Raw genomic sequence first — 16,571 nt, forward strand, 5'->3', positions numbered from 1 at the left:
GTATGGAGAAAAGTGCTTTTCGCCTGCTGTGCATCACTTGATATTGTCATTACACCATTTGGCCACTATGTTACATCGGCTCCAGTTGTAGATCATGTGTTAATTTATCTCTTCATTTGTTTTATTTCCAAGCTGATGTTACACGAGAGACGAGGTACGACCTGGACACCACCACACCAATGGGATTTTTTCCTCAAGCTAATGTGATGAACACAAATAAAATATGATAATTCACAATGACAACATTGCTGGACTCAACAACAAGTTATTCATCTGAATTTAGCCACAGACTGATAAGGCTGTTATCCATTTTTTTCCTACAGTTTAAACCTGGAGTTGATAATGTGTCTTGTTTGAGGATAAAATGACATTACATAATGTATTTTTAGTATTTCAAATACATAAATACACGCTTTTAACATATTTAGTTACAAATTACACCTTATTTTTTTCTGCCCAGCAAAATACAAATGACGAAATACTCAAAAGTAATTAAATATGTCTTTTAAATCCATTAAATTGAAATACTACTGATCTCTGGCAATCAGTGTGTGTTGTGTTTACATGTTGTTCTCTACTAGTGGCCAAAAAAATGATTAGTGAAGATATAAAATAAATAATTAAACTGTGGTGACTAGCTTTGGAGCCCCCAAACTGGAAATGTAAACACACGTGTCACCACAATTTCGGGAACACCAAGTGCACACGCACACACACACACACACACACACACGCACACACAGGCATACTTATTAGAGACTACATTTTTATTCTCAAAACTATTTATATATATTAATGCAACCACTCAAGTATGCTGCAGGCTTGGGTTTTTATGCACTTCAGAGTAGTAGAGTACCAGGATATCACAAATGATTTTTTTTTTCTTGGCTGTACTGTTGCTGTTCATTTGTCAGTGCGAGCTGATGTGGAGGGAGGGGGCGGATCAATAATTACGTAGGGGGAAATGCTTCTGTTGCCTTATTACAGTGCAGTCAATAACAGAGGCTCAAAGAACATATGGAGTACCCAGGAAACGCTGACGTAGTTTTCACTATCATTCTTTGTTAAAACAGTGCATAGTAAAATAAAGGTAGAATAAGCGGCATTGTTTTAAAATGCACCATTTAAATATGGCCCCTCCTCTCCACCTCAGTGAAGGCAAGAGAGGGAGAGAGACATAACGAGTGAATTAAGAGAGTGAGCAGTGTTAGCAAGAACAAATACACAAACATGCCCACATCTGCACAACACCAAATTCTCATTTTAAGTCTAAGTTTGATTTTCCTTATTCAACAAATGGCTCCACCAGACAAAACAATGTCAAACTAGGTGCAAATTACTGTTATGACTATTGATTAAATATCCATGATTACATATTTAATTGCTCAAATTCTTAAAAGTGATTAATCGATTTATGATTAATCATTAACATCCTTACTCCAAACGTGTGCTGCTGCAACATTTTGTTTTGTTTTTCACTTGTCCTTGTTTTTCATTGGTCCATTTGTGAACATATCACTTAATTGGCCACAAATATGCAGATGAAAAGTTTGGATATTAATTCAAATTGTTCTTGGTACTCAACTATGATTTTAAAAGTAACTAAGTGCTAAAAGTAAAGTACAGACTTGAAAATCTACTCATAAAAGTACCTGAAAAAAAAGGTAATTATAGTAACTGCAACATTTGTAATTAGTTACTTCCACACATGAGTATGCCTTTAAGGTTTACTACATTTAAGTCTTAAAATACTTCAGTATCTACATCATGTAGCTGCTGTGGTTTCAGAAATATATTTCTTTACAGTTAGAGTCATTCATTCATTCTGTGATTTGTCATTAAAACAGTGAGTAGTCAGTTGTGTCTCATCCTGCACTGAGATCGAAATGTAGTCCAGAGCTTTTGTGTTACAATCACAAGCTGTTCTCCACATTCAACTATTCCACTAATGCAGGACAAATAGACTTAAAATAACCATGACTGGACATAGATTGGATGATTGTATCAGTCAGCATTAGAGTTGGTTCAGTATGAAATTGAGTGAATCTGAATGAGTCATCCTGAGACTGTGGGTCTGGTGAACAAGAAAAAAACAACAACAACAATGTTCCAACCAAATAGAGGTTTGACGTTTTTTCCCCAAGTCACAGGGTCATTGGACATTGTCCAGTGAAATATCGTAGATGTCAATAAGAGCTTCTCCACTTTTTAATGCCACATGGTGGGTTGAAGAAGAGCTAAGCAAACAATGTTTGGCCAGCCAAAAATATCAAAATACATATTTTTAAACCACAATTCTTAGTTTGCTTTGACATTTTGCAATATTATTGACTGAATTTGATAAAAAAAAAAAAAATTAAAAGCTTACCAGTGTGAGAGCAGAATTCCCAACTTTTTTGAAGTGAGACAGGTGAGCTTAGGGTTTAGCTAAATCGTTTTATGCCTGAATCACAGGGTGGTATGAGGGTTAAAAATACTGTAAACTGACAGTATAGCAGGATTCGTTTCAAATTAGGGTTTAATTGTCTTGAATGGTGGACTGGTGTGAGGCATCTGTGTCCGGATATTTACGTGAACCATCTCCCACAACACGCTTGTTGGGTTTAGTTGCCTCTCTTGGTAGCACTGAGTTAATGGCTGGAAATCTACTATATAATTATAATTTCAAAGTATTTAGACATTTAATACAATATTCTAATGCAATTTAACAAAGTCTCTTGAATTTAAAGATATTCAAGAGAGTAGCAAAATAGGTGAAGAATAATAACTCTAAATGTGTTTTATCCACAAGCAATACCTCAGCTCAGTACAAACAAACAAGAAAACTGGGTTGAAAATGATCCATCCAACAGAACGGTTGCTGTGATCCAGAAATAATGGAAAAATAACACCAGCTGTGGGTCAAAACTGCAGGCTGGTACTGGGTCATGTTAACCCAGTGCTGTGTCCAGAGTGAGAAGTAAATTTTTAGCCAAGTATTTTTTAGAGTGTAAGCTCAACGTCCGTCGAACTCTGTTGGATGCGTTTACTGACTCAAGGTGCTGCTCATTTACACAGACATTTTTGCTTAAACTTCCTGATTAGGCCTCTGCTCAGGTCTCCCTCTGTAAGGAGACTTTGAAAACGTAGGAATCATCATCATTTTGTGTCAGTACTGACAGGTGACACGGCATCTATAAAACATTTACAAATAGCAATGCATTGTGGGATTGTTAATGGAAGGTGTTGTATATGGCAGGGCTTCAGGCTTTTGTTCCATTCTGGAACATTTTTAGTGAACTTTATGCAGTGGTGGACACAGTACACTTGAGTCAAAGTATAGATACTCCTGGTCAAATATTATTCAACTACAAGTGAAAGTTGCTCAGTCAAAATTTTGTAAGCTTGTAACTTTCTGAAACCATCTAATGATGCACTGACTTGCTTGTAGAACCACTCTGCTACACAAAGCCTGTAGAAACACCTATAAAAACTTTAGCATAGAAATACAATCAAAAACAAAAAGGACATTTATTGTCAATTTCTGATGTAACTGTATTAAAAACACATCATAAAATTAGATTGAAGACAACTGTAAGGAGTTCTCCAAGTCTCTCCAAATTTCTTTCTGTCTTCAGAGGCAGTATATATACATGAATTATGCTGTATTTCTCACCCTGATAAAAAACAATACAACTTTAAAAGCTACCTGGAATTATTAATAATTATAATAACATCTTGAGATTTAATTTTGTCTTTCTCCTGCCGTCACCATTACTGCTTTTTGTTTGAATGAAAGAGGGAGAACTTGCTTGTTCTTGTTACAGAGAGCGCCTGGATGACAAATTTCCACTTTTACATCAATCCCATTTGAGAGGAGCTACTGTGATTGGTTTCTTTCTGTGAGGAACACAGCATGTGACCAATTATATTTTAGAAAAGAAATAACAGCAACAGCTGACTTCAAAGCTCAGTCAAAAAGTAACAACAACCTTCCTAGAAATGTAGTGGAGTCAAAAGTACAATATTTGTCTTTGAAATGTAGTGGAGTGAAAGTAATAAGTTTCCAAAAGAACAAATACTCAAGTAAAGTACAGATACTCAAAAAATGTACTTAAGCACAGTACTCAAGTAAATCTACTTCACTACTGTCCACCACTGACTATATGTAGTGGATGAATGTGATGGAGTGTAATAAATGATCATATATTCCTTCATCAGTCCCACAAAGGGGGTCATTAAAAAGCAATAAATAATAAGCAATATAAATCAAATAAAAAGAAATAAACTTACAAGCAAGAGGAAATAAAAGAATTAAAACAATACAAACAAGAAACAGACTCAGCAGTTAAATTTACAACATTGCACAAACAAAATATATTGATACTGCACAGATATGATAGACGATTGTTAATAGAGAATTTACAATTATTTTTTTACAGATGCCATGCCATAAAAAACAAAACAAATCAGTTTGTTATAACAAATTGTTTTCACATTATTACGACATACAAATGTTCTTTGTTTTGTTTCAAGTGATAACGTCATATCTGTTGTCATAAAGTGAAGTAACTGTCTTATGTGAAATGTTTCATGTTATAACAACAAGTTATCATGCTAAATGAAAATTTTCATTCATAATAAGATAAACTGTTGGAATAAGAAATGTTTCTTGATATAACAATATATTATTACATTATAATGTGAAATATTTTATGGTATAACTCTCAGTTATGTTATAATGTGAAACTTTTCACTTTATAACAAAATCAATACATGTTGTTATTACAAGAAATATTTCTTGTTATAATGTTACAATAAAGATAAGATAAACTTTATTGATCCCACATGGGGGAAATTCACAAACGTCTAATAACATGACCATCGGTAATGGCATATATTAACCTATAAATATCTGATTTGACAGATTATGTCAAACCATTTACTTTGATTTCTTAGGAAAATGCTCTATTAAAGCCAATTTGTAAAGTTTTTTTTTAAATTAACTTTACTAGAAAAAACAAATAAACCTTTGAAGAGTCAGAACTGTTCTTTGTTAGTTCCATGTTGTTCAGTCAGAACTGTGGAATATTAAATCATCCATTTTTGCTCATTTCATCTCAGCCTTTCTTACCCTCACGTGTACATAAACTACAGGTTATATTAACCTTTTTTTTAATTAAAAAAAATGTGGAATTATCAGCAGGTAATTATTAGTATCGTCTGATTAAAAAAACATGTTGCGCATCACTGGTTATAACATGAAAATATCTTGTTGTAGCATCTCATTACAGCAATATATTTTTCCCAGCAATATAATTTTTCTGGCTTGACAGCAACAAGATTTTGTAGGTTTTGCACATGGCCAGTGTGCTTAAGAGAATGATGATGGTTGTTGATCATCATTTTAAGAGTTTCAACAATGATGGAGCTGTCTATCAAAAACCCACACAATCCTGAGCGGAGATCTAATTAGGCAAAGTGACAACACCTGTGTGGGTGGACCGTGTCTGAGCCTGTAAATCATGTGGAGATTTTGCTGCATTTAATTTTATCATATTCATAGTATAATTTTTAGAAAAACCCTGAGGCGTCTAAGGCAACATATGTTTAAATTAATAATCAGTGCTTATGAAGTAATTCACTGTACAACATTGCCTACTTCCTACTTCTATCAGTGCTCTATGAGTCAGACTTGTGATCACAGTGTCAAAAATGACACAATGACAACTGGACTTTTAATTAGTGTTAGAGAAGGCACATCATTAGTGCTAATATATCCCACTGAATATTGATTCTCTATACTGATAATACCTGCATGTTCCTGCACTGCACCATGGGAAAGACTGAGTCATTCGAACCACATTCTCACCATGAAGCAGTTCTCTGTTTTCACCCTGAAAGGTGTGAACCAGCCTAAGCTGCATTCCTCACAAAGGCACCAAGAAAAAAAATTACTGGGGCGTAATCCCTGGTACTGCTCCTGTAATGATCACAGTGTACAGTATGGTCAACTACGGAAGCCCTGAGGCAAGTGATCCATTTTTTATAGTCAAGTCAACTTTATATATATATCATATATTATATATATACATATATATATATAGTTGTTGTTTATGTCGTGTTTGCTGTAATAATCATTTTTTAAAAATTACTTAAAATTATCGACCGATTATCAAAGTAGTTGGTGATTCATTAAGAGGTCACGACAAATTGATTAATGATTCATTGAGTAATTGCAACTCTCCTCCAAACACAAGGTACGAGGCACAAGTTATGGTGTAGTGGTGCACTTCAGCCTCTTGTGGCCAAAATGAGCATTACAACAGCAAACACCTTGAAAAATCCTCACAAGAAAAACGTGCCTGTTGTTCGGAGTACAAGCTGCTTATCTTGACTGATTTGTCCGTCTATTGTTAAGAGGAGCAACTAGTGGACATAGTTAGTTTGACAGGAGGAATAGAAGGAGTGAGAAAGTCCAGAACCTTTTTCTAACCCTAACCAAGTAGTTTTATTTCTTAAATCTAATCACTGAGGGTTTATGCCTAAACCTAACCAAACTGTGACTAAAATGTAAACCACATGTGTAATATTGTATGAGTTGTGTCACATTATCTATGTAACGTAGTTGGGTTGGATAAAAATTTCATCTGCCAAAACATTTTTTCACCTGTTTTCACAGATGAAAAATATTAACTAAGAAAAATGATCCTCTCAAAAAAGTTTTTTTTCACCTGTCCCACACATTTTTTTTTATCTGTGGGATCTTTTGTGTGGATTATCTTTTCCAATTCTTTCAGCTGTGCTTTAGTCATAAACACAGGAGACAAAACAATTTAGGTCAGACTTAGAAGATGGCATCTGTAGTCAACACCTCTGGATCATAACACTTATGAGAAAACACTAGGAGGTTTACTGTATTTATCGCAGCACTAATCTAGGCTATTTGTGTTCAGTACCTTAATGAAAGATGTTTTGAGATGCTGCTTCCACTGAGTTTAACTGAATTTGAATGTATAAGAAGATCAGTGGACTTCCAGGGAATAACAAGTGAGCTTTGTCATGCTTTCTACACAGCTTACCTGGCATGCACAAAAAAACTTTTGGGACTTTAAGGCACAAGTTTTTGTTTTTTGTTTTTTCTTTTATTAGTAGTCCTAGCATGAGACTTGAATATAGAGAGCAGGTTTCCATCATTAAAAGGTGATGTGTGCTTTCCTGGCAGGATAAGGGCTTATATAAAGTAGGGGAGGCTGGGGATGGTCGTAACACTTTTTGTTTAGCATCAGTAACTCAGTGGTTGTTCATGCTAGACGTCTCAAACTTTGATACACAGTATCTACAAATAAATAAAACTCACCTGGATGACTACTACACAATCACAGATTATGTGACTTAATGTCAAATACAAACAGTTCCATTGTTACAACCTACCCCACTACTGGGGTGAGTTGTAACACAAGTTGGGGATAGATGTAACAATGAAAGGTAATTTACTGATTTAAGATCCACACAATTAATGGAAGAACTTCATTAAAGAATGAAGAATAAACACTTTTGAATAAAGTGAATAATGTTAGGTGACAAAAAACACCTTACGTGTGTGTGTGTGGACTGATTCCTGTCACATAAGGATTCAACCACTGCCACAGTTGAGGCAATTGTAGATAACTGCCCCTGGGGTTCAGCTGTGGGCCCAGAACTGACAACGTACACATTTGACCTACACATCCTTTGGCCTTCCTTCCTTTGTTCCATGTACACAAAACAAAAAATCTCATTATTTTAAGACACTGTTGCAACTGTAGAATAAAGAATAAACAGTTTTGAAGAACGCAAACAACTCAAAGTAAGACTCACATAGAGGTTCAATTCCTGTCACAGTTGTACAAACATAGATGGCTGCCCCAAGTAGTGAACTTCTGAGTGGCAGAGGCGAAAAAAAAAAAAACAAAGTCAAAGACATGATGCATTTGTGGTAGAATAGTTACAAACACTGGTTTAGTTTTATAATATGACGTGAAGGTAAAGTCAGTATGATTTTTCTGAGCTGCTCGGATACGCATCAGGACATCAAATACCAATGGTTTGGATTAGAGACACGTTCACAGCACAGCAAAACAATGAGGAAAAAATTAGGAAATACAAGCAGAGTGTCTCTGCAGATACAAAGACCACCACACACTTCTATTGGGTCATAAGTGAGGACTGAAAAGAATTATGAAAGATGAGTCTATAAATTGCTTTTTTAGGAAAATGCTGCAGATTATACCTTTAAGGTACAACAACTACATCACCTTTATCATAAAACACACCATTGAGGCAAGTAAAGGCCAACTAATTTTCTTACGTCTAGGTCAGCCTATATGGTGCATGTTTTGTCTGTTGAAAGGACACTTTATCATGTCTACCAGTGATTGCCCTGGGGATGCAGGCTGTGTGACTGACCATGTGACTCTTTTTCCATGGACACAATGCAGACATTTGAATGAACTGCTACACTATTCCCACTCATGTATCCATCACATATCTAACTGTTTTAGCATGAATGCAAAGCATCAAATTAAACTAAAGAAACTGATACGGTTATGAAAGTCCATCCATTAATACAACGACAAAAAAAATGTACTTTCTTTCATGTTTTTGGTCGTAGTGTATGATATTCATGACATCATCAACAGCACTTTTCTTAATGGTTAAACTGACAGTGTTACAAGTAACAAGCCAGTGTTATAACCCCGTGTTACAACACTCCCCAGTCCCCCCTATAAATTTATTAAGTGTTAGATTAAGACGCAAATTAATAAACATTTCATGACCCCCCTAATGAAGTGACCACTATTTGAGAACCGCTGCTTTAGGGGCTCTTATGTCTTTGTTTCACTACACGACATTAAAAATGTTGATGCGTTTGCGGACAGCTTCAATCTCGTCGCGAAGAGCTGCAAAGTGAACTGAAGTGAGGAACTCCAGGATCCACAAAAAAGCTTGTGCTGTCCAAAAACTTAAGCAGATTAAGTAAGCAGTGTGTGTGTGTGTGTGTGTGTGTGTGTGTTTGTGTGTGTGTGTGTGTGTGTGTGTGTGTGTGTGACAGAGAGGAGAGGGCTCCAGTTTTCTTCTGCTTCTAAATGTTCCACCTCCTTGTTCATTTACTGGGAAACACAAGCAGCTGATGGAGAAACACTGAGCCTGACAGCGGAGCGCACAGACTCTCTCACTCACACTGAGGATGCACGGACCACCTTCCTTCTCACTTTAATCTGAGGATAACAAGTTTTTCTTCTTCTTTTTTTTCTTTTTTTTTTTTTTTTAAATTTCCTTGATTTCCATGCTGCAGCATGATGAGCGCTGAGTGCAGCAGCTACTACAGCGCTGACGGTGTGTTTGTGGACGGGTTCTCCTGCCCCAGACCGGGAAACGCTGTGACCGCCGTCTACTGCTGCGGATTTAATGATGTCAAGTACTGCTGTGATGATCCCAACAGCTTTTACCCCTATGAGTACGGATACATGTGGTGGCTGAGGTAACGACACTTCATATGTGGCAAAAATCATTTTTAAATATTTAATCTAATGCAGTCTTTTTAATCTATTTATTTTGACCAAATTCCCAAACACAGATGTTGCAGGTAATGCACTCACAATCAAAATATGAAGAATCAGTGTGTAACTAAGATTTTCTTGATATTGCAGCTTTGTGTTGACACTTTGAACTGTCAGTAATGCAGGCAGCAGCACCCGTTTGAACCTCGATCCACCTGTCAGATAGATTTCACTCAGCTTGATATAAAATATTTTAAATAGCTAATTGCTGCAGCTGCTGGAGCTCTTTGTCTTCACTCATTCTCAGCAAGCAAAGCTGGATCATCTGCACCATCTCCACCTAACCCAGTGAGATAGTAACACATATATAACACAATATATAAGTACTTTTATTTGTTTTGTTTTATTTTTTTAATACCTTACCATTTTTTTAGTTTAATCCAGTATAAGTGATTCATTGTCCTGAGTCTTTTCTGTTAAAGAAAAAATGTCCAAATGATCTGATTTCAGCTTCTCAAATGTGAATATTTTCTGGTTTTCTCAGTACTCTACAATAGCACACTCTTTAAAATAAAGGCGAATACTAGAACCACAAAGTGTTCTTTGTCTTGTCCCCATAGGAGAACCTTTTTTGGTTCCTGGCATAACCTTTTATAAACCCTGTCATATAGTTCTGGCTGCAACCCAGCAAAAAGGGTTATACTTCAGGGTTTCATCAAGAACCTCCCATAAGAGGTTTTAAAGGAGAACCCTTCTATGGTGTAACCGTTCCATCCAGAACCTTGTGTGGGAGTTCTGTTTTATTTCATGGTAAATATTATGGTAAAAAGAGCACTTGATGTTCTGCAGATATCTCAACAATCCTTGAAGAACTCTTCCTTCCAAAATGGCTTGTGTGGAGAAAAATGGTTCTTAATTGAACCCTTAGTCTTATGAAGCACCCTTGACAAACCCTTTCATCAAAAAAGGGCTCTCTTCACAAGCAAATTGTTCTGAGCAGAACCTCAGCTCCACCCATCAAGAACACATTTATATTCCAAGGGTTTTATCTATAACTTACTGAGGAAGTTCTACCAGAACCCTTTTATTTTTTGTGGTTCAAAGAACAATTGACAAAAAAATCTTCAAATATCTCAGCAGTCCTTGAAGAACTCTTTCTTCCAAAAAGGGTTCTTTGGATGAAAAGGGTTCTTAATAGAGCCCTTAGTCTTGGAAAGGACCCATGATGAACCCTTTCTTCATAATAGGAGTCTTCACATGCAAATGTTTCTGAGTAGAACCTAAGCCCTTCAGGAAGAACCCTTTTGGAACTCTTATTTCTAAAGGTGTAAGCTCAGTATCTTGGGTTTGTGGACAAAATGAGACATTTCAGGACATCCCCTTGGACTCTGGGAAACACTGATTGACATTTTTCACCATTTTCTAAATGTTTAAAGACCAAACAGTTAACCAATTAGTTGAGAAAATGATTGACAGTTTAATCGATAATGAAAATAACCGGTATGTTCAGGTTCAGGTGACTTTATTCATGCCAGTGGGCAGATTTGCTTTGTAGCCGTAAATGCAATATCTCATCTCATACCATTTACTACGTTATTTATCTTTCTATATTTGATCTTCTCACTGTCAATATTCTCTCTTCAATCCTACGCATCATAATGTTTTCTTTATTGACCTCTCCTCTCCAGTATCGGTGCTCTGATTGGTCTGTCCATCGCGGCTGTGGTCCTCCTTGCCTTTCTTATCACCGTGTGTGTCCTCTGCTACCTCTTCATCGCTACCAAACCCAGTCGCCTTGACAACGGCCTGCCCCTCAGAGCGCCAGGTGTGTGCAGGCTCTCTTAAGTACACTATGATAATGGGTATTCAATTCATTTGCTTTTTCTGGAAGCCTTCATTTCAGAGAAATGATTTACCCACTTTTTGTGCGTGTGCACTTTTTGTGCAGGCGACCCTAGTGAGGGATCCAGTCATGCGAGAGCCACCGGTCCACAGGGGTTCAGAAAACACTTCATGAGCAGGAAGCTGGACTGTGATAACCAGCCGCCGGACCCCGAGCTGCTGTTCCAGAGGTGTTTCACAGCTAACGTCACCGGCGTCAAAGTGGAAAGCCCCTCGTAGGCCTCTGAGACAGTTGTTGGGACCAACGGGACAGAGGTCAAGAGAACCAGTGAATCTGGAGGACTGCGTTGCCACGGGACTGCTGTGACAGTGGCTGACATACAATAATGTGGAGTACAGTCATGGTGGTTGAGAGCAGTAAATATTACATAACACTAACGCCTGGTGAAAAAAAAAGAACAATTCTGAGTGCTGTAGACCAAACTTAACAAGTGCACACAGTCAAGGCTCTGAGCAGCCTTAATGAATTTTGTGTGAGTGAGTGTTTCAGCACCATGCAGTAACTGGAATTGTATGCATGGAAATTGATTATCTGCCATCTTCTTGGATGTGAATGTTTGTAATTGGCCTTGAGAAAGCCAAAGACTAATAAGAATCATTAAAGCTAGAGCAATTAGGGATGTATTCCAGTTTACATTCAGGATGTGAAAGATGCTGAAGATGTGAATGACAGCAGGAAAAAAGAGCCTGACGTATCAAGGGGACAGCTGAATCTGGACAGTAAGACTGTGAAGGTTTGTAGCAACGCAGGGTACATTATACTCAGGGACTGAAGGATATGTGGGGAGGATCTACAGCATGATGCCACTCTCCTCACCATAAAAATGACAGCATGGTTTATTCATTCAAATGCTTAAAATAACCTGTTTACTTTTTAATGACAAGAGACCCTTATTAATCATCGGGGTGGAACATCAGATGTGCCTGACTTTGACACCAGACACCGAGATCTGTCAGTAAACCAGTAACCAATTTCAGAGACACGTCAAATAACTGATTTTTTAAAGATTTATTTTGTGCCATGCTTGCCTTTAATTAAAAGTAGACAGTGAAGACAGCACACCACACACACCAACTGACTGGTTATAGCAGAGGGTTAAACATATGTTGCTCTTTGATGGAGCTCTCAAAGAATCTGAGCAGCAGCAAGGACTGAGAGGACTGATCCCTCCTTAGTAGTAAATTGACAGTTGTCTCCTCCTAAGTCCCACCCCTTTTTGGAACCTCAGTCAACTTTCTCCTTTCCTTGTTTCCTGGACTTAGATTTAATATGTGGTAGACTTGTTTATGTTGAAAAGAAAACCACATTTTGAAGATATTCAAAAGATGAGGTCCTTGACATATAGTCAAATCTGAAGTTAGCTATCGTTAGCAAAACACTAGATGACTAGTTAGTTAACAATTGAGATTAGCTAGCTAGCGAGCTAGCTTTTTGCTAATGTTAACTATGAGCTGTAACTAGCTAGTTAGCGGTTTATGTTGATTAGCTAGCTGTTCACCTGGTGTTTTGCTACACTAATCTCTGTTAACACTGCTGTATGATGGTATATAGCGCTTGGGATGTGATCATTGGTTGAACACTGCTTTTTACAATGCATTGTGGGATACTGTGAGTCCACTATACAGGGTATAATAATTTTCACTATACATTCAGGCAGCACAACAGAATGCCAAACTCACTAAGTAGTGGACTTTTTATGTGAGTAGTTAGCCATTTCAGACAGTTTATGAGATGTAACTAGCTAGCTGTGTTAGTTAGTGTTTTCTTAATATTAACTATGGTTGCATCACTCATTCACTACTCCTCACTCGCTGTCTGGGGATTTCTATACAGAGGGGACTACATAGTTAGCTCACTATACAGTAAAGCAGTTGCTGTTGTTTTTCTTTCAGCGCAATGCATGATGGTATATGGTGCTTGACAATCACTTGTACACTACTTTTAACAATGCATTGTGGGTTAGGGATACTCTGAGTCCACTATATAGAGTATAATAATTCTCACTATACATTCTGACAGCACTACAAAATGGAATACTCACGATGTAGCTGACTATATAGTGAGTGATTTTGGACACACCCTATGAGATGTAACAATTGATGTAGACTTACAGCTAGTTAGCATGTGTTTTGCTAATATTAGCCAACTTAAGATGTGACTATATATACATAGCATATCTTAGTACAGGAAACAGGAAACGAGAAAGTTGAATGAGGTTCCAAAAAGGGCGGGACTTAGGAAGGGTCAATGGCAAAACTATAGCACGTAAGGAGGAGGCTGGGGCGGTGCAGGGACCTGTGGCAGCAAACAGCGTCGACATGAATGTTCACCTGGATGAATATGATTGATGGCACTAGTAAGCTGAAATACAAAAATAGGTCCACACACCAGAAGCCGCTCCTTTAGGAAATTTAATAGTATCACCAAATGTAACATTTTGGGCACCAGCCCTTCATCAGACATGATAACACTAGTGAGCTGAAGACCACACAAGAGTGAATAAACCAGTGATCACAAAGCATTAATGAAACCGCTGATACTAGTTACGCAAATACCAGTGTGACTTCAGTGCTCTAACTGAACTAATGCTATGCATTAACAATTTTAGTTATTTCAACTAACCAAATATAAGGCTGTGTTCAGATTGACTGTAGCTCTGCATTAAAAAGAAAAAAAAAAATCAAAATGCAGCCCTCCATTCATTTGAATGAGTCCGATCTGGTGATGCAGAGGAATTGCCAGTGCAGGGGGTGGGGGTCTGGGAACAAATGCATCATTGTAAAATAACTTAAACCTGACTCAGCTTATCCGGCAAGCCACTGCAGTAGCCGATCAAAGCACATTTCAGGTAAATGACTTCATAACGAGATTGCCATATTTTTTACTGTGTACCTCGTGATTGTGGTGACAAATGATAATATAATTGCAGCTGTGATCATTTCCGAGTTGTAAAATTCTGTCTGTCTTCTATCTGGCTTTTACCAACCACTGTAAAACAGCTCATCTGCTCATCTGAAGTTATTCAGTGTGCTGCTGTGGACAAGGAGAGCATGAGAAAAGGTTTGCGTGTTGAACAGACCATCTCATGTACATTCTTCCTCAGCAGGTGTCTCTGTAGCCGCTGCTCCCTAAATAGCACAATGGATGTTGCCAGCCTATATACATGTACATTTTGCATATGAGTATATGTATGAGTGTTTTTCAGGACAAACACAAAGTTTTCTGATCGCTGTGCCATTTTTCAGTCTGTTTTCTAATCTAACCAACTTAAATGATAGTTTCATACTTTTTCAAATCTGTCTTAAAACATTATGTACATTGATTATGAGGCTTCAGATGTCTGTCAATAATGAAAACATAGGAATATTATGTTCCATTTCTGCCATATTCTGCCAATAAATCCCTGTAAATCTCACATGGTGGACCTTTTACCACTGCTGAACTGTAGAATGCAAGAATGAAGACTGTGGATTCTGTCTCCTTTCTTTTACACTGAAATGACATTATGAAGGAATCTGTCCACAACCAGAATGGACCATAATCAGTTCACATAAGGTTATGTTGACCATTGGTTTTATGACAGACAGGAAAAATGTGAAACTATCCTTTATTACATTTCAGTGAGAAAAGAATGTAAGAGTAACCTCTTATCTGTCGTTTCACATTTACAGTACATACATTTCGGCATTTTACATTAAACACATTGTATATTAAATGGCAATATGACACTGCATAGTTTGCAATGCCATTAACTGTTATACCAGCCTTTTAACTTCTGTCTGAAGAGTTCTGATCGCTTTACAGTGTTATTATAAAGAGGCATACATCAGATATCACAAAGCTACATTTCTCATTTCCTTCTCAAAGCTTTCAAGTGCCCTTGTTTCTTTGTAACTCTGAATAGTAACTTACACTAATGCAAAAAGGAGAAAAGACTCATTTAACAGTGTGTTCATAAATGTGTGTACAAGTTACCTTAAAGTGTTACAAATCATCAACTGCTGGTGTATTTGTCAAATGTTTGGATGAGTTTCTGTTGTGCTGTAGCGAAGACTGGGGAATGTTGTAACATTGTTAGTTTGGCCAATCAGAAAAGAGCTGTGGTGACATGTCATGAAAATCATACACTCACAGTTAATTTATGAGCTCACATGAGAATTTTCTCTGTGAGCAACACTGTGGATTTTATGACACAAAAATATTTTCAAATAAGCAAATAACTTTTAATTTTATCAAGATGACTTTTTGCCTAGCATTCATTGTATTGTTTATAGAGTGGTTTGACTTACATAATCTAAAGTAGCAGTTTCTTTAGTTTAATTTGATGCTTTGCATTCATGCTACCTTTAGGCCACATGCTAAACTAGTTATCTACATAATCGCTGCTTGAGGTGGGAACAGTTGTAACAGTTTATTAAAATGATGAGAATTTCTGCTTTGTGTACATGGAACACTTTGCAAACTCGAGGCCAAAGGATGTGTAGGTCAAGTGTGTACGTTGTCAGTTCTGCACCCCAGGGGCAGTTATCTACAATTCCCTCAACTGTGACTGTCTAAATCCTTATTTGACACATGCACATTAAGAAATACAGTCCACACACACACAAGTAAGTATTTATTCTTTATTCTTTAATGAAGTTCTTTAATAACTTTGACAATGTTGATCATAATTACTCCAGCAAGTATTACAACTCACCCCAGTTGTGGAGTAGGTTGTAATGGAACTCTTTGTATTTGACATTGACTCACATAATCTGTGCTTGTGTAGTAGATGTCCACACGAGCTTTATTTAGTACATGAATATGGGTACATTGTATTAAATTTTGAGAGATCTGGCACAAACAACCACTGAGTTACTGATGTACAAACAAAAGTGTTACTACCATCCCCAGTCTCCCCTACTCATGCATTATGTTCATTTCTAAATGTCAACTCCAAAGCGTGTGTAGTAATCTACTACAGCACACACACACTGAATGAAAGAGGAAAGACTGAGTGTTTGATTTATTTTCACATCCTGTTCCCGTGTTTGATGGCAGTTTTTTTCAAAGGCACTGCACAAATGTACATAGTGGTTTATTTACACAGTTCTTGAAAGAGCATCAATAAAATCTCAATCAAAAGACGAATCCTGATTATTATGCAT

The 16,571-nt window shown here is 37.1% G+C and overlaps 1 protein-coding gene across 1 annotated transcript; it reads left to right on the plus strand.

Moving 5' to 3' along the window:
- Positions 1–9,154: 9,154 nt before the first annotated feature.
- Positions 9,155–11,756, plus strand: LOC146318108 (protein shisa-like-2A). Its single transcript, XM_084732231.1, has 3 exons — positions 9,155–9,502; positions 11,210–11,346; positions 11,470–11,756. Exons 1-3 carry the CDS (start codon positions 9,318–9,320, stop codon positions 11,640–11,642), a joined length of 495 nt encoding a protein of 164 aa, XP_084588357.1. The 5' UTR covers positions 9,155–9,317; the 3' UTR covers positions 11,643–11,756.
- Positions 11,757–16,571: the final 4,815 nt, after the last annotated feature.

Source organism: Lutjanus erythropterus, chromosome 12, assembly GCF_056507025.1.
Source record: "Lutjanus erythropterus isolate fLutEry1 chromosome 12, fLutEry1.hap2, whole genome shotgun sequence".
NCBI classification, from domain to species: domain Eukaryota; kingdom Metazoa; phylum Chordata; class Actinopteri; order Lutjaniformes; family Lutjanidae; genus Lutjanus; species Lutjanus erythropterus.

Bases quoted from the DNA above. Each gene is read 5' to 3' on its own strand.
- LOC146318108 (XM_084732231.1), top strand. From the start codon at position 9,318: ATGATGAGCGCTGAGTGCAGCAGCTACTACAGCGCTGACGGTGTGTTT. The intron at 9,503-11,209 runs GTAACGACACTT...TCTCCTCTCCAG, and splicing joins GGATACATGTGGTGGCTGAG to TATCGGTGCTCTGATTGGTC. The intron at 11,347-11,469 runs GTGTGTGCAGGC...CTTTTTGTGCAG, and splicing joins CCTGCCCCTCAGAGCGCCAG to GCGACCCTAGTGAGGGATCC.